We start from the raw sequence: 26,928 nt of genomic DNA on the forward strand, positions 1-26,928 counted from the left end.
GACTCAAAAGAGGATCCTGCTACATTACCCACCCTTTCTGTAGCTGTAATAATATCTCTGACCAGTAATGCCACCCCTCCTCCCCTTTTTCCACCCTCTCTATCCCTTTTAAAGCACTGAAATCCAGGAATATTGAGAACCCATTCCTGCCCTGGTGCCAGCCAAGTCTCTGTAATGGCCACTACATCATAATTCCATGTATGTATCCAAGCTCTCAGTTCATCACCTTTGTTCCTGATGCTTCTTGCATTGAGGTACACACACTCCAGCCCTTCCACCTATTTTGACTAACTATTTTGAGTAACTACTTTGACAGACACTGTCACAGGGTTATCACAATCAGAATCAGGTTTATTTTCACCGGCATGTGTTGTAAAATTTGTTAACTTAGCAGCAGCAATTCAATGCTATATATAATATAGAAGAAAAAAAGAAATAATAATATTAAATAAATTACAGCATACATATATTGAACAGATTAAAAATCATGCAAAAACAGAAATATATATTAAAAAATGAGGTACTGTCCATTTAGGGATCGGATGGCAGAGGGTAAGAAGCTGTTCCTGAATTGCTGAGTGTGTGCCTTCAAGACTTCTGTACCTCCTATCTGATGGTAACAGAGAAAAAGGCATGCCACGGGTGCTGGAGGTCGTTAATAATGGAAGCTGCCTTTCTGAGACACCATTCCTTAAAGATGTCCTGGGTTCTTGTAGGCTAGTACCCAAGATGGAGCCGACTAATTTTACAACCCTCTGCAGCTTCTTTCGGTCCTGTGCAGTAGCCCCCACCATACCAGGCAGCGATGCAGCATGTCAGAATGCTCTCCACGGTGCAACTATAGAAGTTTTTGTGTGTATTTGTTGACATACCAAATCTCATCAAACTCCTAATGATGTATAGTCGCTGCCTTGCCTTCTTTTAACTGCTTCAATATGTAGGGACCAGGTTAGATCCTGAGAGATCTTGACACCCAGGAACTTGAAACTGCTCACTCTCTCCACTTCTGATCTCTCTATGAGGATTGGTATGTGTTCCTTCATCTTACCCTTCCTGAAGTCCACAGTCAGCTCTTTCATCTTACTGACGTTGACTGCCAGGTTGTTGCTGTGACACCACTCCACTAGCTGGCATATCTCGCTGCTGTACGCCCTGTCGTCACCATCTGAGATTCTACCAACAATGGTTGTATCATCAGCAAATTTATGGATGGTATTTGAGCTATGCCTAGCCACACAGTCATGGGTATAGAGAGAGTAGAGCAGTAGGCTAAGCACACACCCGAGGTGCACCACTGTTGATCGTCAGCGAGGAGGAGATGTTATCACCAATCCGCACAGATTGTGATCTTCCAGTTAGGAAATTGAAGATCAAGAGGATTGTGAACAGCAAGAGGGGAAGACATGAGAGAATAGGACCAATCAAGTGTGACAGTGGAAAAGTGTGTATGGAACCGGAGGAGAAAACAGAGGTACTTAATGAATACTTTGCTTCAGTATTCACTACGCAAAAGGATCTTGGCGATTGTAGGGGTGACTTACAGAAGACTGTAAAGCTTGAGCATGTCGATACTAAGAAAGAGGATGTGGAGCTTTTGGAAAGCATCAAGTTGGATAAGTCACCAGGACCGGACAAGATGTACCCCAGGCTACTGTGGGAGGCAAGGGAGGAGATTGTTGAACCTCTGGCGATGATCTTTGCATCATCAATGAGGACAGGAGAGGTTCTGGAGGATCGGAGGGTTGCAGATGTTGTTCTATTAGTCAAGAAAGGGAGTAGAGATAGTCCAAGAAATTATAGACCAATGAATCTTACTTCAGTGGTTGGTAAGTTGATGGAGAAGATCCTGAGAGGCAGGATTTATGAACATATGGAGAGGCATACAGGTTTCCCCCGCTATCCGAAGGTAGAGCATTCTCATGAAACGGTTCATAAGCCGGAATGTCGTAAAGTGAATAAGGAATTACCATTTATTAATAAGGGAAAAAATTTTGAGCATTCCCACACCCAAAAAATAACCTACAAAATCATGCCAAATAACACATAAAACCTAAAATAACAGTAACATATAGTAAAAGCAGGAATGATATAATAAATACACAGCCTATATAAAGTAGAAATACTTTCCTGCAGCACTGTCTAGCGCAGCGAAAATCTCGCAGAAGCGCTCTCGGCAGAAACACTCTCTTCAGTCACCTTTAAGCTATGAAGCTGCCAAATCATACCAAATAACACATAAAAATACAGCCAATATAAAGTAGAAATAATGTATGTACAGTGTAGTTTTACTTACCGGAATTGGGAAGACTCCAATAAATTGCAGTTTCATCACAGTTAAACACTTGCTTATACAAATAACCACCTGACGCAATCAGCAATCGCCTCTGATCTGGGCCAACATTTATGTGCCAGGCGGCACCTAATTAATTAGCTTGCTTATTTCAGCTTTTTTCCTGAAGATGTGCTGGGTGCATTCCGACTACCACTGCATTCTTCGCGGCAATGTATCGGTCCGTGGCCCGGAGGTTGGGGACCTCTGCTTAAACTATGAAGCTGCCCTCGCCTCAGAAACCGATCAAACCACCCATGACTACCTTTAAATTCCACTTTCGCAACACTTTCATCACCATCGTCCAGTGCTTTCAGTTTTAGCTTATTAAAAAGACTGACTGATTTCTCCTTAAGTATAAGAAAACTTAACGGAATACCACGCTTTGTACACCCATCAATCCACTCAAGCAACAGACTTTCCATCTTATCCACTATTGGATGCAGATTAAGAGAGACCGCTTTGCTACGAGCAGAACCAACAGTAACATCGGCAGCTTTCAGAATTCTCTCTCTCTGCGTATAGATAGTGCGAATGGTGGACACAGGCAAGTTCAACGTGCGGACAATGTCCTTACTTCGTTCACCACGATCAAAACGTTTAATTATGCCTAGGTTTACACTAAGTGTAACACCCTTACGAGCTCTTTTAGGTTTTTCCAACACCTTAGAACTCATCTTGCTAACGGATGCACAAAATAAATCCAGATAAAGCACATGTTTAAGCAATGCCGGCTAGAATGCAGTTCCGGGGGAGGAGCTTGGCTGTTAGGGCGCGTGCTGCCTTTTTTGGTAACAGTGAAAACACCTTCTGTTAGCGAAACAGGTAACTAATGTAGGTCTTTCATAACAGCGAGGTGTCTTAAAGCGAACGTTCGAAAAGCAGGGGAAACGAGGGAATCTGCAGATGCTGGAATTTCAAGCAACACACATAAAAAATGCTGGTGAACGCAGCAGGCCAGGCAGCATCTATAGGAAGAGATACAGTTGACGTTTTGGGCTGAGACCCTTTGTCAGGACTCACTCAGGTCCTGACAAAGGGTCTCGGCCTGAAACGTCCACTGTACCTCTTCCTATAGATGCTGCCTGGCCTGCTGCGTTCACCAGCATTTTTTATGTGTGTTGCTAGGAATAGTCAGCATGGCTTTGTGAAAGGCAGGTCCTGCCTTACGAGCCCAATTTAATTTTTTTGAGGATGTGACTAAACACATTGATAAAGGTAGAGCAGTAGATGTAGTGTATATGGATTTCAGCAAAGCATTTGATAAGGTACCCCGTGAAAGGCTTATTGAGAAAGTGAGGAGGCATGGGATCCAAGGTGACCTTGCTTTGTGGATCCAGAATTGGCTTGCCCACAGAAGGCAAAGAGTGGTGCAGATGGGTCATATTCTGCATGGAGGGTGGTGACCAGTGGTGTGCCTCAGGGATCTGGTCTGGGACTCCTTCTCTTCGTGATTTTTATAAATGACCTGGATGAAGAAGTGGAGGGATGGGTTAGTAAATTTGCTGATGACACAAAGGTTGGAGGTGTTGTGGATAGTGTGGAGGGCTGTCAGAGGTTACAGCGGGACATTGATAGGATGCAAAACTGGGCTGAGAGTAAAAAAATGGAGTTCAACTCAGATAAGTGTGAGGTAGTTCATTTTGGTAGGTCAAATATGATGACAGAATATAGTACTAATGGTAAGACTCTGCAGTGTGGATGATCAGAGGGATCTTGGGGTCCGAGTCCATGGGACACTCAAAGCTGCTGCGCAGGTTGACTCTGTGGCTAAGAAAGCATACGGTGCACTGGCCTTCATCAATTGTGGGATTGAGTTTAAGAGCCAAGAGGTAATGTTGCAGCTATATAGGACCCTGGTCAGACCCCACTTGTACTGTGCTCAGTTCTGGTCACCTCACTATAGGAAGGATGTGGAAACCATAGAAAGGGTGCAGAGGAGATGTTGCCTGGATTGGGAAGCACGTCACAAGAATAGGTTGAGTGAACTCAGCCTTTATGAGAGGTGACCTTAGAGAGGTATATAAGTTGATGAGAAGCATTGACTGTGTGGATAGTCGGAGGCTTTTTCCCAGGGCTGAAATGGCTAGCACGAGAGGGCACAGTTTTGAGGTGCTTGAAAGTAGGTACAGAGGAGATGTCAGGGGTAAGTTTTTTTTACGCAGAGAGTGGTGAGTGCGTGAAATGGGCTGCGGGCGATGGTGGTGGAAGCGGATACAATAGGGTCTTTTAAGAGACTCCTAGACAGGTACGTGGAGCTCAGAAAAATAGAGGGCTGTGGATAACCCTAGGTAATTTCTAAGGCAAGGACATGTTTGATACAGCTTTGTGGGCCGAAGGGCCTGTATTGTGCTGTAGGTTTTCTATGTTTCTATCCAATTGCAGAAGGAGGTACAGAGGCCCAGGCTCTGTAAATTCTCAATCAGGATTGTGAGAATGATGGTATTAAATGCTGAGCTACAGTCGATGAACAGCATCCTGACGTAGGTGTTTGTGTTGTCCAGGCGATCTAAAGTCGCATGGAGAAACATTGAAATTGCATCTGCCATTGACCTATTGTGGTGATAAGCAAGTTGCAATGAGTCCAGGTCCTTGCTGAGGCAGGAGTTCAGTCTAGTCTTGACCAACCTCTTAAAGCATTTCATCACTGTAGATGTGTGTACTACCAGGTGATAGTCATTAAGTCACATTATTCTTAGGAACTGGTATAATTGTTGCCTTTTTGAAGCAAGTGGAACTTCTGCCCATTGCAGTAAGAGGTCCTTCACATAAAGACAATGTAAAATGCTGTGGATTAGATTATTTTGACTGTTTTCTGGATATCAGCTGCTAACGATGGCCCTGATAATAAGTTGGCACAACGTCTTCTTGTTTGGTCCAGAAGGCCATTCTTGCTCGCTTGATCAAGAAGGAAATCCTTAAAAAAAATAGTGAGACTACTATTTATTGGCCTATTCTAATACTGACGTCAGCATATCCTGCTACTAATAGTTCTATGCATTATGGTGGGCAAATGACAAGAAAGCAAGCTGAAAATTCTACACTAAAAAAGTCACCAGTGGTTTTGAATTTTAAGAGAGAAACTGTGTAAAAATAAGACCCAAGCTCATTAATGAGACTCCAGATCCTTATGAGCCCCCAAAACGATTTCAATAAAAATATAGTATTTTGGAATAAGAACAGAATGTCTTAAATCAATTTTGCTTGATGCATGCAAATTGAGGATAAGACCTTGGGAGATTGAAAAGAAGCATTCCCTCTATGCAGAATAATTCCACTGCAAGTTGAATACATACATTGAACAGTATAGCACAATACAACCCATTCCGCCCATGATGTTATGCCAATCTTGATGCCAATTTATACTAAATATCCTCTTCCTGTGTATCATCCATATTCCACCATACCCTTTGCATTCCTGTCTGTATCTAAAACATAATTAAACTCCACCAACTGTCGGCTTCCACTACAACTCTGGTAACCGATTCCAGACACCTACCATTCACCGTGGGGGGAAAAAGACTTGCTCCTCACATTGCATTAAACATCCCCCATAATAAGGGGGATATAAGGGACAGCAGAGCAGCAGTAGCTGGAGTTTATGCGAGAAGTGAGGAAGGTGCAAGACAGCTATATTCCAAAAAAGAAGAAATTTTCGAATGGAAAAAGGATGCAACTGTGGTTGACAAGAGAAGTCAAAGCCAAAGTTAAAGCAAAGGAGAGGGCATACAAGGAAGCAAATATTAGTGGGAAGACAGAGGATTGGGAAGTTTTTAAAACCTTACAAAAGGAAACCAAGAAGGTCATTAAGAGGGAAAAGATTAACTATGAAAGGAAGCTAGCAAATAATATCAAGGAGGATACCAAAAGCTTTTTCAAGTATGTAAAGAGTAAAAGGCAGGTGAGAGTAGATATAGGACCGATAGAAAATGATGCTGGAGAAATTGTAATGGGAGATAAGGAGATGGCAGAGGAACTGAACGAGTATTTTGCATCAGTCTTCACTGAGGAAGACATCAGCAGTATACCGGACACTCAAGGGTGGCAGGGAAGAGAAGTGTGCGCAGTCACAATTACGACAGAGAAAGTACTCAGGAAGCTGAATAATCTAAAGGTAGATAAATCTCCCGGACCAGATGGAATGCACTCTTGTGTTCTGAAGGAAGTAGCTGTGGAGATTGTGGAGGCATTAGCGATGATCTTTCAAAAGTCGATAGATTCTGGCATGGTTCCGGAGGACTGGAAAATTGCAAGTGTCACTCCGCTATTTAAGAAGGGGGCAAGGAAGCAAAAAGGAAATTATAGACCTGTTAACTTGACATTGGTGGTTGGGAAGTTGTTGGAGTCGATTGTCAAGGATGAGGTTACAGAGTACCTGGAGGCATATGACAAGATAGGCAGAACTCAGCATGGATTCCTTAAAGGAAAATCCTGCCTGACAAACCTATTACAATTTCTTGAGGAAATTACCAGTAGGCTAGACAAGGGAGATGCAGTGGATGTTGTATATTTGGATTTTCAGGAGGCCTTTGACAAGGTGCCACACATGAGGCTACTTAACAAGATAAGAGCCCATAGAATTACGGGAAAGTTACATACGTGGATAGAGCGTTGGCTGATTGGCAGGAAACAGAGAGTGGGAATAAAGGGATCCTATTCTGGTTGGCTGTCGGTTACCAGTGGTATTCCACAGGGGTCGGTGTTGGGGCCGTTTCTTTTTACATTGTACATCAACGATTTGGATTCTGGAATAGATGGCTTTGTGGCTAAGTTTGCTGATGATACAAAGATAGCTGGAGAGGCCGGTAGTGCTGAGGAAACAGAGAGTCTGCAGAGAGACTTGGATAGATTGGAAGAATGGGCAAAGAAGTGGCAAATGAAATACAATGTTGGAAAGTGTATGGTTATGCACTTTGGCAGAAAAAATAAACGGGCAGACTATTATTTAAATGGAGAAAGAATTCAAAGTTCGGAGATGCAATGGGACTTGGGAGTCCTTGTACAGGATACCCTTAAAGTTAACCTCCAGGTTGAGTCAGTAGTGAAGAAGGCGAATGCAATGTTGGCATTCATTTCTAGAGGAATAGAGTATAGGAGCAGGGATGTGATGTTGAGGCTCTATAAGGTGCTGGTGAGACCTCACTTGGAGTACTGTGGGCAGTTTTGGTCTTCTTATTTAAGAAAGGATGTGCTGACGTTGGAGAGGGTACAGAGAAGATTCACTAGAATGATTCCGGGAATGAGAGGGTTAACATATGAGGAACGTTTGTCCGCTCTTGGACTGTATTCCTTGGAGTTTAGAAGAATGAGGGGAGACCTCATAGAAACATTTCGAATGTTGAAAGGCATGGACAGAGTGGATGTGGCAAAGTTGTTTCCCATGATGGGGGAGTCGGGGAGTCTAGTACGAGAGAGCATGACTTAAGGATTGAAGGGCGCCCATTCAGAACAGAAATGCGAAGAAATTTTTTTAGTCAGAGGGTGGTGAATCTGTGGAATTTGTTGCCAGGGCAGCAGTGGAGGCCAAGTCATTGGGTGCATTTAAAGCAGAGATTGATAGGTATCTGAGCAACCAGGGCATCAAAGGCTATGGTGAGAAGGCGGGGGAGCGGGACTAAATGGGAGAATGGATCAGCTCATGATAAAATGGTGGAGCAGATTCGATGGGCTGAATGGCCGACTTCTGCTCATTTGTCTTATTGTCTTATGGTCTTATAACCGTAAAAGCATCTGCTCTGCTATTTGACATTTCTACCTCAAAGGGTAAAGACTCTGTCTCCCTATTGTAGCTGCTCATAATTTTGAAAACTTCCCTTCAGCCTCTGATGCTCTAGAGAGAACAACTCCAGTTTATCCATCCTTTCCTTATAGATCACACTCTCTAATCCAGGCAGCATCCTGGTAAACCTCTTCTGCACCATTTTCACAGACTCCACAACCTTCCTATATGAGGGCAACCAGAACTGCACTCAATACAAGTGCGATCTGACTGAAGTTTTATGCAACTACAGCATGATTTTCTTGCTCTAATACTCAATAGCCCATCAATGGATCCGTAACATAAGACCAAAAGACAAAGGAGCAGAATTAGGCCAATCAGCCCATCGAGTCTATTCTCATTTATTCATGGCTGATCCACTTTCCCTCCCAACTCTATTCTCCTGCCTTCTCCCCATAACCAGTTGTGGACTTCTAGTCAAGCTAATGCCAGCATACAATGCTCCCTCAGTCAACCTCTTCCAGATAGCTCATGAAAATATATTTTTTACTTCTTTTACATCTGTGTTTCTGGGACTGTTAAGAGTCAGCGATTTACAGTTTGGAGATTGTTTGAGTGATCCAGCACTTTGCTGTCTCCGAGAAGGTTCTGGGAAGCGAGCATGTATGTGGTCTCAATGTGAAGAAACTTCAAGGCAAGGCGCAAGCCAATGTTTGACACCATTTCACTGGTTAAAACATCTATTAATCGGCGATTAAAGTGTTGAGGAAGATTGAGACATCAAGACGAATGTGAAAGGAGAGCGAGAGCTTCTGTGCCAACTCTCTGCCTTTTGATCACTGCCGGAGAAAGACTGGCCTCTCTGCCTTGTGTGGTATCCCTCTCTTTCAACAAATGTTGGTGATATCATAGGATGGTATCGTGTTTCTGCGTTTATGGATTGGACTACTGCATTAAGGGACTGTGTACTTTTTTAGACTTAGGTTTTCATATTGTGTGTGTTTTTTTTAAAAAAATCGCTCATTCCTTTTCTGTTTTGCTGTGCAAGGGGAAGGTGTTTGGAGGTTGATGTTTCTGTTCTGTTTTGTGCAGGGGGAGAGGGCTTTTGGGGGATTGATTATTGGGATGTCACACTTTTTTGTGCGGGGGAGGGGGGTTTGGGGGATTAATTATTGGGATGCCACACTTTTTTGTGTGGGGGAGGGGTTTAATGTTTCTCGCTAAACAGCTTCCATGTTCATGGCTATCTGAAGATGACAAATTTGAGAGTTGAATATGGATACATGCTTTGATAATAAATGAATCTTTGAAAACCTTTGACGCCCTGACTAATCAAAAACCTATCAACCTCTGTCTTAAATACACCCAATGACCTGGCCTCCACACCCACCTGTGGCAATGAATTCACAGATTCACCACCCTCTAGCTGAAGAAATTCCTCCTCATCTCATTCTAAATGGTTGCCCCTCTATACTGAAGCTGTGTCCTCTGGTCTTCAGGCTCCCAAACTATAGGCACTATCTTCTCCACATGCACTCTATCCAGACCTTTCAACATTAAATAGGTTTCATGGAGATTCCTTCTCATTCTTCTAAATTCCAGGGAGTACAGGCCCAGAGCCATCAAATGTTCCTCATATGATAACCCGTTCATTCCCGGAATCATTCTTACAAACCTCATTAATGTCAGCACATTCCTTCTAAGATAAGGGGCCCAAACTGCTCACAATACTCCAAGTGAGGCCTCACCAGTGCCTTATAAAGTCATAGCATGACATTCTGCTTTTATATTCCAGTCCTCTCGAAATGACCACTAACATTCCATTTGCCGTGCTCTCCAGCAACTCAACCTTTACAGAATCCTGCTCAAGGCCTCCCAAGTCCCTTTCATCTTCAGATTTTAGAACTTGCACCTCTTTTAGGAAAAAGTCTATGCATTTATTCCTTCTACCAAAGTGCATGACCAGACATTTCCCAATGCTGTATTCCATCTGCCACTTCTTTACCCATTCTCCTAATCTGTCTATCTACTTTTGTATCTTCTGCAAATTTGACCACAAAACCATCAATTCAGTCATCTAAATCATTAATATATAGCATAAAAAGCAGTCCCAACACCAACCCAGTGAAACACCACTAGTCACCAGCAGCCAACCAGAAAAGGCTCCCTTTATTCCCACTCTTTGCCTCCTGCCAGTCGTCAACCCTCCATCCGTGCTAGTATCTTTCCTGTAATACCATGGGCTCTTAGCTTGTTAAGCAGCCTCATGTGCTGCACCATGTCAAAAGTCTTCTGAAAATACAAGTACACAACATCCCCTGATTCTCCTTTGTCTATCCTGCTTGTTATTTCCTCAAAGAATTCCAAAAGATTTGTCAGGCAAGAACTTCCGTTAAGGAAACCATGCTGACCTTGGCCTATTTATCTAAGTATCCCGAGACCTCATCCTTAACAATAGACTACAACATCTTCCTGACCACTGAGGTCAGGATACCGGCCCCCTCAGATACAGGCGTAACCCATTCCTCATATCTTCCCCAGAAGAGATCCCAATGATTCAGAAATCTGAAGCCCTGCCCTCCTGCACCAGTTCCCCAGCCACGTATTCAACTGCCAAATCATCCTATTCTTACCCTCAGTGGTGCATAGTACAGGCAGCAATCCAGAGATCGCTACCCTAGAGGTGCTGCTTTTCAGCTTTCTACCTAACTCCATAAATTCTCTCATCAGGACCTCCTCTCTTTCCTTCCTATGTTATTGATGCCAAAACATACCAAGACTTCTGGCTGCTCACTCTCCCCTTTAGAATGGCGTGGACCCAATCCAAGGCATCCCTGACCCTGGCACCTGGGAGGCAACATATCATCTAGGTGGCTCTCTCAGGTCCACAGAATCACTTGCCTATGTCTTTAACAATAGAATCCCCTATTATCACTGCAGTCCTCTTCTCCCACCTTCCCTTCTGAGCCACAGAACCAGATTCAATGCCAGAGACCTGGTCAGTGTGGCACCCCGCCCCCCAGTAGACCGTCCCCCTCATCAGTATCCAGTGGTATACTTATTATTGAGGGCAACAGCCACAGGGGTACTCTCCACTGGCTGTTTCCTTTCCCTCGGGGTGACTATCTCACTGTAGCTCCTACCTATTACCTCCTCGCTTTTCCGTTATGAGCCGAAGGTCATCGAACTGCAGCTCCAGTTCAATCTGTTCACTTGGGCAGTGCAGCTCAGTGCACCTGCTGCAGATGTGGTTATCCCGGAGGCTGGAGGCCTCCCTGAATTCACACATCTCAAAGAACACATCACAGCCCCTGGAGCCATTCTCACCGCACTAAATAGGCACTAACAGGCAAAGAAAGAAGAACTCGCCCAAGCCTGTTAAGCCAAAGCCTCCCCACTCTAACAATAGTCCATTCCAACCTTTATTTTTTATTTACCCTTGCTAATGAATCACAATTCAATTGGGTTGCCAGCAAAAGTTGAAAGCCCGTGAATGGTGCTATTTATATCGCTCGCTCCTACCAGTGGGGAGCCTCCTCTGTTGATTCAATTAGTCCAAAATCACAACTGTTCCCTTGTAGAGTTCACAATTGGTAGTTTAACAATAGACGAGCTCCCTCTTGTCCACCGATGCCATTTATAAATCAATCAGATACAAGAGTGGCAGCATTGGATGATATTGCACATCACTTGAGCCTCTATATTTAACCTGGCTGGTGTGCCAAAGCAGAATTAAGTATTTGCTGATCCTGCTGTTAGTGTTTTAATAATTTCACACTGTGCTTACTTACAGATTTAGAGCTTTTTACGGCAATTGGCACCTAAATAAATTATATTTAAAGCCAATGAGAGGTTGCAAGTTAACAACTGACTGCCTTAACTTTTTTGACGTTAGACAAAGTCACAACCTGATCTAAAATTTAATCTGATTTTAGATCTCAGTGAAATGTACCCAAGTAGCAGTGCAAAAACCACATGTACCGAGAAGCTACTCACCTGATAATCAAGCATGCTGAATGATGGGAAACACTGCAGAATGCGAGGTTCAAAGAAGTATGGAAAAATCCAAAATATTGGTAATTCATCATCTGCAGAATGAAGTCAAAACAGAATAATAAGCCACCAAAGTGCAAAATTCCTCAGAATAAAAAGCTTCACATGGAATGAGAAACTACCATTTGGCTAGGAATTTATGTTAAGTAAATGGAAGTTCTCTTCTTTCTTTAAGGTGAAATATGCTAACTCAAGAGGAATCAATCCAGCCTTTTACCAGATGTTTTTTAAAGTATTATTGATGGTTCAGATTTCAAAGTGAATAAAAATCCACATAGAATTCACAGCAACTGCAAATTCTCTCAGCAAATATCTCCAGGGTACAATGCAAAATATTTATTTGGTAAGTTTGTTTTACATTTCATTTATCTAAGTGATGCATGCTCTGGGCTACGAGAGTTAAACTATGATAGTTGTTTCACTTTCTTCTACGTAATAAAAACTGAGAAATGATTGATCACCCGGACCAAATGAACTGCACCCGCGGGTTCTGAAAGGGGTAGCGTTAAGAGATTGTGGTGGCATTAGAAATGAAATTTCAGAAAGCATGGTGCCAGAGGAATGGAAAATTGCAAGTGTTACTCCTCTCTTTAAGAAAGGAGGAAGGCAGCCGAAAGGAAATTATAAACCAGTTAGCCTGACCTCAAGATGTTGGAGTCGATTGTTAAGGATGAGGTTATGGAGTACTTGGTGACACAAGATAGTACAAAGTCAGCATGGTTTCTTTCAGGAAAAATCCTGCCTGACGAACCTGTTGGAATGCTTTGAAGAGATTGCCAGTAGGATACGTTAAAGGGATGCCGTGGATGTTGTGTATCTGGACTTTCAGAAGGCCTTTGACAAGGTGCCACACATGAGGCTGCTTGCCAAGTTGAGAGCCCATTGTACTACAGGAAAGTTACAACATGGTTAGAGCATTGGCTGATTGGTAGGAGGCAGCAAGTGGGAATAAAAGGATCCTTTTCTGGTTGGCTGCCAGTGACTAGTGAGGTTCTGCAGGACTCAGTGTTGGGACCACTTCTTTTTATGCAGTATATAAATGATTTAGATGATGTAATAGATGGCTTTGTTGCCATCTTAGAAAAGAGTGCAGAGGATGTTCACAAGGATGATTCCAAGAATGAAAGGGTTACCATACGAGGAAGGTTTGATGGCACTGGGTCTGTACTCGCTGGAATTCAGAAGGATGAGGGGGATCTCATTGAAACATTTTGAATGTTGAAAGGCCTAGACAGAGTAGATGTGTAAAGGATGCTTCCCACAGGATAGAGGGGCACCCTTTCAAAATAGAGATGTGGAGAAATTTCTTTAGCCAAAGGGTGGTGAATTTGTGGAATTTGTTGCCACATGCAGCTGTGGAGGCCAGGTCAATGGGTGTATTTAAGGCAGAGATTGAATTTATCACCTCACCCAGGAATTTATGAGTAGCTGTCACGTGTATTTATCCACTGGACTCCACTGCAGACTGACACACAATCTAGCTTCAATCACGCCTCTAAGATTCCAATATTCTGTCTTCCCATCATGTAACTGCAGATCCAGAAATTTTCATGCAATCAGTAGTAAGGAAGTTGTCTGATAAGGATGCCAACACTGAATGGATTGAACAAATTGTTCCAGAGGTCCAACACTGAACAACACAGTTCCAAGCTCCACCACAAAGCTCCCAAAGCAAACTGCTAAGTGGTACAAGAGCGACACATGGTCGGAGGAACCCTGTTAAATTTTTAGAATGTCGTGAAGTAATCCCTAAAATAGTCATTATCTCATTTCACTCTTGGTGTAAAATACTTTACTAACACTGAAAAACAGCAGGAATGAAAATCTAGATCAATACAGCCTTCACAAACAGGCTAGCAGGTTCAATATGGGTAAGTAGCTAAAAGCTGCTTATAATTTTGATATCAATTCAAAACAAATACACGTTTGGTATCTTAAATAAGCCAAGCAAATTAATCTACAACCAGATCAAGGTCCATTCATATGTGAATAAACTGATATTCAATTATTAATCCTCTTAGCTATTATTTTCTCTTCATCATGATCATCTGCAGCAGTAGTAAATTCAGAAGGTAATCATTTATGCAACAAGTTTCCACAAGCAAAGAACACTTTAAAATAAACATGCCGATCACTGAGCCAAGCAAAACAGTTTCAAATCATGTCATGACAAATATAGTTGAAAGTGATTAAGGGTGATAAAACTGGCTTTAATGAAACTAATTCATAAATGACTATTGGTAGAGTACCGTAATGCCACTGTGAAGGGCCACCACTGCTTGGTTATAGGCAGGTAGTATCGCTCACAAGTAAAATAATTTGATAGAAAAGCGTGGAAGTGGAACCTGAAATTAGACAAAATGTTGCACCTAATATAAACCCAAATTCTGGAGTGCTTCTGTTTGATAATCTGTAAACTGCAGGCAGTATCATCTATTACTGACCATTGTCTGGCATTCTCAGCTTCAACAAAGTTTTAAATTAACCAAAATCTGTATATTCAGTATTGGGAGCTAATTCCTTCCGTAGAGTCAGGCAGGTATACTATTCATTCTGCCTTTGATAATCTTTGTGCAATTTATGAGGGGGAAAATATCTCTCCATTCAACCGAAGTATACATGTACATTCTTTCACAATCGTCATTTGTTTTGTCAGATATAATTTTCTTTTCTCTATGTCATAACTGCATATCATAACTCTACTTGAAGGGTAAAGAGTGTAGATTCAGCTGAATGATATTGGGCTGAGGAAGCTGAGATAGAAGGACTAAATATGCCCTGAACTTCCTTGATCAAAGACATAGAAGTGATCCAATGGAAGTGTTTAAATATATTGGAAATATTTGATAGGGTAATTAAAAGAAATTATGTCAATCAGTATGGACTGCAAATCAGAAAATTTAAGCTGAACTAAGAAAATAACACGGTTGTATTTTTCCACAAGAACTGGCATGGAAATCTGTACCTCTCTCAAAAGACCATAATTAGAAATTTGTTGACGGAAGTCGTTAGTTAATTGTTAGCAAGAAGCATCAAGAGACTTGTATCAAAGTAAGTGGAGTTGAGGATTAGGCAAAGGAAGCAAATGCGGTCGTTTATGTACCAATGAGGTTTTGCAGGAACTACTCGCAGGAGATCAAAGAGCTACTGTACTCAATTTCCGAATTTCATACAAAACATTCTTGTTCTATCTACTTGAGACCTTTTTGTACCTTTAGTCTGCGAAGTCTTCCACATGGCAACAATCTTTTTAAAACTGTGAGCCAGTGCCTCCACCAGGCCCCCAAATGGTGGGTCAGTCATCATAATAACAGACTCTTCGTTGTCCTGACACAAGAACGTCTGAAATGCTTCAAAGGCAGACTATAATAAAAAATAAAATACATCAGTGTCCACATCCCACACTCAATATTTAAACACGTTTTAAAACTTTGCTGACAAAAGCAATGTTTAAAAAAAAAGATACACAAATATATCTATTCTACAATACATAAAATAATAAGGTCATTATTTTGCCTTTTTAGTTCAAGGGGCTTGTCTTGCTGTTGTTTTGTTGTTTCTGCTGCTACTCGGGTTGTTCTGCTGAACATCATGAGCATGCTATGATGGTGCTGGAATATGTCTCTGTTGTTAATGAAAACACTGTATGTTTCAATGTACATGTTGTTAAGAGCAATTTTTGGGTTTAGGTCATTTACACTTAGCCACCAGTCTTCTGTTCCTAAAAGTTGTGAATACCAGAATCCCAGTCCATTTGTAATAATGCATTTCCTAAAAGCTGTGACTACCAGAATCCCAGTCCATTTGTAACAATGCATTTCCTAAAAGCTGTGAATACCCAGAATACCAGTCCAGACACTGCCGGTGCCTTTGGGATGGATGTAAACCAGAAGGTGTGAGGTTTGCATGTAGTTTCAAAGACAGCATTATCTATACTTGACAAATATGGATTGTCCTTCAGGTTAAGCATGTAAAATACCAAATAAATGTACTGTGGATTCAGTTTGGAGCAATGGATTCCTGAATACCAGTCCAGACGCTGCTGGCGCTGGTGGGATGGATGTAATCAGAAGGTGTGAAGTTTTGTATGTAGCTTCAAAAGAAAGTATTGTCTATACTTTGTAAATATGGATTGCCCTTTGTGTTTAGCAAATAAATGTCGAGCCCCACACTGGGCCAGCAGACCTTTCCACTGAAAGCATCTCGGTATGATGATGCCTGCTGTACCTGGTTTTGCCGAATAAAGAAGCTGCTTTGTATCTACCAGTAACTCTCTCTCCGGTGATTTCATTCACGCAACACATGTAATAAATAAATCTGAATCTGAAGCGAAGATAAGTGTGGCTTGGAGGAAACCGCTTCACCACCTGAGGAGGGCTCAAGGTTACAGAAACTTCCCATCTTTTGACTTGGATGAACAAGATGGTTGGACCTGTAAGACTGTCCTGAGGAACTCCTGCAATAATTTCTACCAATCACCAGGCAACAGCACGTGGATGTAGTTATAAGATTAATATCAAAAATATGTTGTTTACAGTGAAATGCTCATTGAAAAGGATAATATAAAAGAATAGCTGGAAGTTTTTAATCAAACAAAACCTATATCTTTGGCACTTTTCATGCTAACCTTCCTTATACAAATTGAAAATAGTGTCCCTCGTTCTCCTTCAGAGCTTAACCCTTAAGATTCAAGATTCAAGTACATTTATTATCAAAGAATGTATAAATTATACACCTTGAGATTTGTTTGCAGCCACAACGCAAGAAACCCGAAGAACCCAATTTTAAAGAAGACCGTAAAAGAGGTAAAAAACACAATCACGCAAACAATAGAAGGAAACAACAGCATTCTGAACCAAGCTGAATCCTTAGATTCACTTGCCGGATCAGCTGGAGTAGGCCCAAGCCTCCTCATATTAGTCACCTCAGTTCATCATATTAGTGGGGCAAAAATGGCACGAAACTTGCAGTGACAAAAGCCGCTGGAGAGCAGTGAAATCAGCCCGACCCTCACCTCCAGTCCTGACACTCGGGCTTTCCAGTCTTTAAATTGTCCAAGAACCGGGTAGTGGTTCGCTCTCAAACTCAAGCCCTGGTACAGCGACAAGCTTGGGCAGCCCAAAGCCATTCTCGATCTCACCAAATTGGCTCGGCACTTGGAGCAATCCAACCTCACACCCAGGTTAGGTGGACAGGGGCACTGAAACTCTCCGCATCGACTCTTCTCCAAATCACTCACTCCAACAGTAACACTGACACGAACTCCGTCTGTGACCTTCTTGAACATGTTGCCCTCCACTTTGCGATGACCCACATGGCCCATCCTTCGAATCAGCTTCACCTCCGCTTGCTTGTTCATTGTTTGTGGTGATAGTTAACTACAATTTACTTCAGAAAAGGTGTTATTAGTAATGTTTTTAGTTGTATTCCTTGCCACCTGAACTACAAGTGAGCTGTCACACAGCTTCAGTAGCGCCATCTTAAACTGGAAGTTTGTTAGTACTCATTAGTACTCTTGTAAGTACCTTAATATTTTTTTTTGATCTGACATCAAGGTCCCAATGGGATCTGGGGACCTAAGGGCAAGATTGCTGTATTGGAGGGAAGTGAAGAAATGCTGTGTTCTGTGCTTCACAGAGACATGGCTCAATCTGAACACTGTAGATTCAGCAATCAGACCCAAAGGCTTCTCAATACACAGGATGGACCGAACTGCTCGTTCAAATAAGGTAAAAGGTGGGGGTCTGTTTTTCATTATAAACTCTCTGGGTGCTCTGATGTGATGGTTTTGTTATATTCTTGTTCCCTGATCTGGAACATCTAACGATGAAGTGCTGACCGTTCTACTTACCAAGACAATTCTCTTCTGTGACCCTGACAGTTTACATACTGCCAAAAACCGACCGTAATCAGGCAGTCAAGATTCTGAATGCTGTCATCACCAAACAAGAACCAGAACATCCCGACACATTTCAAATCATGGTAGGGGACTACAATCAGGCTTGTTAGAAGAAGTCTCTGCCCAATTATCATGAGCATATATACTATGATAAGCAATATCTACCATTCCATGTCCAGATCGCAATTCGGGAAATCTGAACTCTTGGCTGCCCTTCTCCTACCTACATACAGGCAGAGGCTAAAGAGCAAGGCTCCAAAGATAAGGACAACAAAGAGGTAGTCATGGGAGGCAGAGGAATGACTCCAGCATTGCTTTGAGTTCGTAGACGGGTCTGCGTTCAAGGACTCAGAGGATCTGAATGAATACACCACAGACTTTATAAAAACAGTCATAGAGAAGTATTTCCCCACAAAATCATTCAGCCTTCCCCAACCAGAAGTCCTGGATTAACCATGAGATCTGTAACCTGCTGAGGGTCAGATCAGTGGCATTCAGGTCTAACGACCAAGTAAGATACAACCAGTAAGATCACCAGGAAGCCATCTCACTGGCAAAATGTCAATTCCAGATTAAACTTGAATCACTAAAGGATGCCCTACAGCTGTGGCAAGGCTTGAATGCTATCACCTCTTTCAAAGTGAAACCAAATGACATAGGTGACAACAAAAGGCTTCTCTTCCAGATGAGATCAATGCCTTCAATGCTCACTTTGACTGTCAAAACATGGAGGAATGTTCACAAACTCCCACAGCCCCCGATGATCCAGTGATTTCAGTCTCTAGAGGCAGTCATGAGAGCATCCTTCAGGAGGGTGAACCCATGGAAAGTATCCAGACCAGGTGACATAACTGGCCGAATACTAAAGACCTGTGCTGATCAACTGACTAGAGTGTTTACCAATATCTTTAACCTCTTGCTTCGGCTGCCTAAGGTACCCACTTGCTTCAAGTAGGCTTCAATTATACCACTATCTAAGAAGAATGTCGTAACCTGCCTCAATGACTATCATTCAGTAGTATTTACATCCACTGTGATGAAGTGCTTTGAGAGGTTGGTGATGAAACATATGAACTCCTGTCTAAGAGGCAACCAAGATCCGCTCAAGTTACTTTCCAGAAAAACAAGTCCACTGCAGAAGCCATTTCATTGGCTCTTCACTCAAATCTGGATCTTCCAGATAGCAAATAAGAACACATCAAGGTAGTCATTACTGACTACAGCTCAGCATTCAATACTATCATCCGCTCAAAACTATTCATTGAGCTTCAAGACCCAAGCCTCAATACCTCCTTGTGCAATTGAATCTTTGATTTCCTCACTTGCAGACCCCAGTCAGTTTGGATTGGCAAGAATCTCCCTTCCAATCACCTTTAGCACAGATGCATCTCAAGGTTGTGTGCTTAGCCCCCTGCTCTATTCACTTTGTACTTATGACTGTGAGGCTAAGCACAGCTCCAATGCCATACTTAAGTTTGCTGACAACACCAATGTCAGTGGTCGAATCAAAGGTGGTGACAAATCAGCATATAGGAGGGTGACAGAAAAATCTGGCTGAAGGGAGTCACAGCAGCAATTTCTCAATGTCAGCAAGTAACTGTCTATTGACCTCAGGAGGAAACCAGCAATCCATGAGCCAGTCCTCACTGGGGGATCAGAGATGGAGAGGGTCAGCAACTTCAAATTCCTCAGTGTAATCATTTTGGAGGATCTGAACTGTCGGAACTGGGCCCAGCACGCGTGCAATTATGAAGAAAGCACAGCAGCACCCCTACTTCCGAAGAAGTTTGCAAAGGTTCAGCATGACATTTAAAACCTTGACGAACTTCTATAGATGTGTGGTGTAGAGTATATTAACTGGTTGCATCATGGTCTGGTATGAAAACCTCAATGTCCTTAAAGAGAAAATCCTATAAGTAGTGGATACGGCCCAGTCCGCCTCACCATTAAGCACATCTACAAGCAGCACTGTCACAGGAAAGCAACATCCATCATCAAGGACCACCACCACCCTGGCCATGCTCTATTCTTGCTGCTGCCATCAGGAAGAAGGTACTCACACCACCTCAGGACCCACACCACCGGGTTCAGGAAGTTATCAGCCCTCAACCATCAGTCTCTTGAAGCAGTGGGGATAACTCGATTCAACTTCACTTGCCCCATCACTGAACTGTTCCCACAATCATGGACTCATTTCAAGAACTTTTCATCTCATGTTCTCGGTATTTATTTCTTTTTTTTCTTTTATATTTACACAGTTTCTTGCCTTTTGCACGTTGATTGTTCATCCATCCTGTTGGGTGTGGTCTTTCATTAATTCTGTTATGTTTCCTGGTTTACTGAGTATGCCCACAAGAAAACAAATCACAGGCATGTATATGGTGACATACTTTGATAATAAATTTAAAGTTTCACAGCAGATGGGCAAAATGGGAGCAGGCAGCAGAATCGAATATGTGAATGTGCAAGGAGATAAAGAGGTGCAGGGTTCGCACTGATTGCTTATGATCTGTACCATATAGCTTACTGTATAATATGGAACTATTTTATGTTGTAGTAACATGTTATTGAGCATGCGCTATTAGGCACGTATTGATCTCTATATATGTGTTCAGTTCAGGTTCTGTAAGTAAAAGCCCCTGTTAACTTAGCTCCAGTCTCTAGCATTTTTATTAATGATATTGTTGTGTAAACGGCCACATACACAGCAAACTGGCGACGAGGTTAATGAACCTGCACTGTATCGGAAGGCCGTGTTTTAATTGATAACAGCACTCAGAAGAGGCAGTGAGGCCGCGGGTCTGAAAAGAAGCAGGAGTTCAGCCAGAGTTGGGAACATCGGGAGACCGAAAGAGACAGTCGGACCGCAGCGCATCCAGGCAAGACCACAGCCGGTGCCGAACCCCAGGGCTGAGGGTCTGCCTGCCTCAGAAGTGAGATAAAAAAAGAGTGACACACACATCTAGCTAGAGTACACTAGCGACTCTAGCCCCCAAAAAAGGTCACGTGAGTCAAAAAGAAAACAAAGGATTGGGATTAAATTAACAAGCGATCGGGGCTAAATTTACATAACAAGGATAAATTAACACAACAAGGATGGTGTTAATTGGAATCAGTACAGCATTTGATAGTGGCATTGAAGACTGGGCAATTTATATTGAAAGAATAGAGTTATATTGTGATGCTAACAATGTTAATGCAAAGAAAGCCAGCATCTTAGGGTACGTCCACACTACGCCGGATAATTTTGAAAACAAAGCTTTTTCTCTTCGTTTTGCCCTCCCGTCCACACTGAGCCGGCGTTTTCAGCCCCCGAAAACGGAGATTTTCGAAAACACTCTCCAGAGTGAATAAATCTGAAAACGCTTAATATCCGGCGTAGTGTGTACGGGGTAACCGGAGAGATTTTAAAACGCTGTCATGACAACACCACAACAATGCTTTTTCTGCTTCTGCTTGGTACTGCGCAAGCTGTTATAACGCGCAGTCGGTGTGAACGGCGTGAGAGTTAAATTGCAAAGTGAGTTTTTTTGACTATTTAAAAACGCTGTCATGACGTGCTGGAACAGATGTTCGTTGTTTTCTTGAACGCCACCACCCAACAATTTCAGAACAGACGGACGAGACTGAAGCCAGTTGACCCATAGCTTACTGAATAAATAAGTATACTCACTTCGCCCTGTTTTCTGTCCTTGCTTGTATGAAGGTGGTTTACCTATTTATGCAAGTACTTCTCTGACAATAGATGTGTAACAGCCTAATGTAACATTGTATGGAAATACAAGATAACGCTGATGCAGACGTTTTATACATTTAACAAGGTGCTTTATTAATGTAACAGAGTTAGTTTTTCAATGTTCGTCGTCAGCTTGGTCATACTGTCCGTGAACTCCCTGTTGGTTGCCTCCATACGCTCCAGTATTTGTTTTTTTTTAAGTTTTAAGTCCTCCTGCGCAAGAGCCAACAGCAATTCCTTTAAAGTTTTTCTACTCTGTAACTGGCCAAACGCGCACGAAGTATATCGTCTCCTCTGCGCTTGTTTTCTGTGTGTCCTGCACATGCCCAGTAGGAGGAGATTCGCCCAAATATCCATCTAATGTGGACGGAGATATTTTGAAAAACGCTTAGTGTGGACGCCTGTCGTTTTCACTCGAAACCGGCGTTTTCAAAATTATCCGGCGTAGTGTGAACTACTTAGTGTAATGGGCACGAAAACATACGGCCTACAACGGAGCTTGTTAACCTCTGAAAAGCCAGCTGACAAAACTTTCAAGCAAATAGTAGACACTCTCCAACAGCATTTAAAGCCCATACCGCTGGTTAGTACTTAAATTCTATAAACGGAATCAGAGCAAAAATGAAAGCATTTCTGAACATTGTGCTGAATTGCACAAATTATCAGAACGTTGTCAATTTGGAGTTGGTCAGAAGCATTGAATGACAGGTTAATGTGTGGCAAGCTCCTGTGTGAAAAAGATCCTACATTCGAGAAAGCGCTAAACATCTCAATATCATTAGACACAGTTGCACAAGGTGCTTCAGAGATACAACAAAAATCATAACAAGGGGAGTTCATAACAAGGGCCTTCATAACAAGGGGAGTTGAGTATAGGAGCAAAGAGGTCCTTCTGCAGTTGTCCAGGGCCCTGGTGAGACCACACCTGGAGTATTGTGTACAGTTTTGGTCTCCAAATTTGAGGAAGGACATTCTTGCTATTGAAGGAGTTCAGCGGAGGTTCACGAGGTTAATTCCCAGGATGGCGGGATTGTCATATGTTGAAAGATTGGAACGACTGGGCTTGTATACACTGGAATTTAGAAGGATGAGAGGGGATCTGATTGAAACATATAAGATTATTAAGGGATTGGACACGCTAGTTCCCGATGTTGGGGGAGTCCAGAACCAGAGGCCACAATTTGAGAATAAGGGGTAGGCCATTTAGAACAGAGTTGAGGAAAAACTCTTTCAACCAGAGAGCTGTGGATCTGTGGAATGCTCTGCCTCAGAAGGCAGTGGAGGCCAACTCTCTGGATGTTTTCAAGAAAGAGTTAGATAGAGCTCTTAATGATAGCGGAGTCAAGGGATACAGGGAGAAGGCAAAAATGGGATACTAATTGTGGATGATCAGCCATGATCACAGTGAATGGCGGTGCTGGCTCATAGGGCCGAATGGCCTACTCCTGCACCTATTGTCTATTGTCTCCGGCAAAGATGATGACGAACCTGTGCTCACCAGGTTACGAGAATATGTGCTCAGAACTAATCGACAGAAATGTGAGTTTTTCAAAAAGGGAATCTCATACTGTGTGTATGTGATCAACAAGGATGGCTTACACGTCTCAAGACAAGATAGAGGCGGTGCTTAAGGCACCATCGTCTGAAAATGTGTCTCTGCTGAGAGCATATCTTGGTCTAGTGAACTACTACCACAAGTTCTCGCCTAACAGTCCTACACCCACTAAATGCATTATGTGTCTTCTCACCTGAACAGGTGAGAAGACAGCTAAAACGTCTCAACCCAAGTAAGGCTGCAGGACCAGATGGTGTCAGTACCAGGGTGCTCAAAGCCTGTGCCCCTCAGCTTTCTGGAGTACTTCGCCATGTATTCAACCTGAGCCTGAGGCTCCGGAGGGTTCCTGTGCTGTGGAAGACGTCTTGCCTCGTCCCTGTGCCAAAGACGCTGCGCCCCAGCGGCCTCAATGACTATAGACCGGTGGTATTGACCTCCCACATCATGAAGACCCTGGAGAGACTCGTTCTGGAGCTGCTCCGGCCTATGGTCAGGCCACACTTAGACCCCCTCCAGTTCGCCTACCAGCCCTGACTAGGAGTCGAGGATGCCATCGTCTACCTGCTGAATTGTATCTACACCCACCTGGACAAGCCAGCGAGCACTGTGAGGGTCATGTTTTTTGACTTCTCCAGTGCATTCAACACCATCCGCCCTTCTCTGCTGGGGGAGAAACTGACAGCGATGCAGATGGATGCCTCCCTGGTGTCATGGATTCTTGATTACCTGACTGGCAGACCACAGTACGTGTGCTTGCAACACTGTGTGTCCGACAGAGTGATCAGCAGCACTGGGGCTCCACAGGGGACTGTCTTGTCTCCCTTTCTCTTCACCATTTACACATCGGACTTCAACTACTGCACAGAGTCTTGTCATCTTCAGAAGTTTTCTGATGACTCTGCCATAGTTGGATGCATCAGCAAGGGAGATGAGGGTGAGAACAGGGCTATGGTAGGAAACTTTGTCACATAGTGTGAGCAGAGTTACCTGCAGCTTAATGTGAAAAAAACTAAGGAGCTGGTGGTAGACCTGAGGAGAGCTAAGATACTGGTGACCCCCTGTTTCCATCCAGGGGGTCAGTGTGGACATGGTGGAGGATTACAAATACCTGGGGATATGAATTGACAATAAACTGGACTGGTCAAAGAACACTGAGGCTGTCTACAAAAAGGGTCAGAGCCGTCTCTATTTCCTGAGGAGACTGAGGTCCTTTAACATCTGCCGGACGATGCTGAGGATGTTCTATGAGTCTCTGGCAGCCAGTGTGATCATGTTTGCTGTTGTGTGCTGGGGCAGCAGGCTGAGGGTAGCAGACACCAACAGAAACAACAAACTCATTCGTAAGGCCAGTGATGTTGTGGGGATGGAACTGGGCTCTCTGACAGTCATGTCTGAAAAGAAGATGCTGTCCAAGTTGCATGCCATCTTGGACAATGTCTCCCATCCACTACATAATGTACTGGTTGGGCACAGGAGTACATTCCGCCAGAGACTCATTCCACCGAGATGCAACACAGAGCGTCATAGGAAGTCATTCCTGCCTGTGGCCATCAAACTTTACAACTCCTCCCTTGGAGGGTCAGACACCCTGAGCCAATAGGCTGGTCCTGGACTTATTTCCTGGCATAATTTACATATTACTATTTAACTATTTATGGTTTTATTACTATTTATTATTTATGGTGCAACTGTAACAAAAATCAATTTCCCCCGGGATCAATAAAGTATAACTATGACTATTACAGACAGGGACACAATGGAAGTGGACTGAGAGCTGTGAGAAAGTGTTTCAAGAAACTAAAAGACTCATAACTTCAGACGGGGTGCTCACACACTTTGACCCCTCCTTACTTATCCGACTAGCTTGTGATGCCTTGCCCCATGGGATAGGAGCTGTGTTATCGCACAAGTTTCCTGATGGCTCCAAAAGACCAATAGCCTTTGCCTCAAGAACGCTAACTTCAGCTGAACGCAACTATGCACAGATTGACAGAGAAGCCCTAAGCCTCGTGGGGAGTCAAGAAATTTAGTCACTACTTGTATGGCCAAAAGTTTACTCTGTTGACTGACCATCAGCCGCTCGTGGCAATCTTCAATCCAAGAAAAGGTATTCCAGTGATGACAGCACTTTTTTTTTTTAAAAGGAGGTCACAGGTACGACATTGAACACAAGGGGACCAAGCAATATGGCAACGCAGATGGTTTGTCACATTTACCACTGCCCACTTCCAAGGTAACTTGGATTCAGCAGAGATCTTTCACACAACAATAGTGGACCAATTACCAGTAACAAACAGCCTCATTGAAAGGGAAACACGCAATGACCCTATGTCATAAAAAGTGTATGACATCACGGTAAAGGGATGGCCAGCGCGAGGTAACACACTGTTTCCAGCGAGGAAGGAGAAGTTGTCAGTGTGTCAGGGAACATGAGTTGTGATTCTTCCCAAGCTACGCACCAGAGTGCTGGACGACCTGCACGAGGGGCACCTGGGTACCATGAAGATGAAAAGTCTTGCCCGTGCCTATGTGTGGTGGCCAGGAATCGATAAACAGATTGAGGACCTGACCAAGAACTGCTCTGGATGTCAAAAGATCCAGAACACACCACCACAAGCCCCTCTCCATCCGTGGGAGTGGCCCTCATCACCATGGCAGCGAGCGCACATTGACTTTGCTGGACCATTCATGGACTCTATCTTTTTAAACGCCGTTGATGCACATTCCAAATGGCCAGAGATCATCAAAATGAAGACAACCACATCAGAAAAGACCATTACAGTGCTGAGGACCATGTTCGTCAGGAATGGCATACCAGAGCAAATCTGCACAGACAATGGATGACAATTTGTCTCTGAGGAATTCCAAAGTCTTGTGAAGAACAATGGAATCAAGCACTTTACTTCGGCTCCTTACAATCCATCCACAAATGGCTTGGCAGAAAGAATTGTACAGATATTCAAGAAAGCCCTCAAGGCAAGGGACAGTGAAAATCGATGACTACAACACAAGATAGACAGCTCCCTCCTTGCCTATCATAATGCAGTACATGCAACCACTAACCAGACTCCAGCGATGATGTTTCTAAACAGGAACCTGAGGTCCTGCACGGATCTTCTCAAACCAAATGTATGGTGTGATGTAGAGAACAGACAGTTCAAACACTTGAATGCTAAGTCAACATGGAGCTTCAATGTGGGACAGTCAGTTCTTGCACGGGATTACCGGATGGAAAAGTGGCAGCCGGGTATAATTTCTGCCATAGACGGGCCACTGATGTATAGAGTACATGTGGGAGAGAATGTATGGAGACGTCAAGTAGATCAAATCTTGGATACTTAGGGGAAAAACACAACAACACCTTGCCTCCCATGTCATAGAAGCACGTCATATGGATCAAATCCTGAATGCTCAGGTGGAAAACATAACAACATCTTGCCCTGACTCCCCGGACATGGAAGCAAACACTCCTGATGTGACCACATCAGCCTCACCCACAGATAAGCCTGTCAGCAGTGCTGAGGACCCACCTGATGTACCTGTGGAGACTAATTCCCCAAATCAAACGTTTCAGGGCAGACGTTACCCGGAGAGGCAGAGAAGTCCCCCCCAGAGACTTCAGTTATAATTATTATTA

General features: G+C 43.2%; 1 protein-coding gene across 5 annotated transcripts in view; it reads right to left on the reverse strand.

Annotated features, from left to right (window-relative positions):
• The window catches only part of zcchc4 (zinc finger, CCHC domain containing 4), a 102,139-nt gene that overhangs the window by 18,773 nt on the left and 56,438 nt on the right, over positions 1-26,928 (reverse strand). For 3 of the 5 annotated variants that reach the window (XM_072252938.1, XM_072252937.1, XM_072252939.1), the window contains 2 exons: positions 15,314-15,464; positions 12,045-12,136 (listed from right to left, as the gene is read on the reverse strand). In XM_072252938.1, coding sequence (XP_072109039.1) covers positions 12,045-12,136; positions 15,314-15,464 — 243 coding nt within the window. Of the gene's footprint in view, positions 1-1,138; positions 1,174-3,455; positions 5,247-12,044; positions 12,137-15,313; positions 15,465-26,928 lie in introns of those variants that run through there. The other 2 variants (XM_072252941.1, XM_072252940.1) reach the window with 2 other exon arrangements.

Source organism: Mobula birostris, chromosome 3 (assembly GCF_030028105.1).
Source record: "Mobula birostris isolate sMobBir1 chromosome 3, sMobBir1.hap1, whole genome shotgun sequence".
NCBI lineage: Eukaryota > Metazoa > Chordata > Chondrichthyes > Myliobatiformes > Myliobatidae > Mobula > Mobula birostris.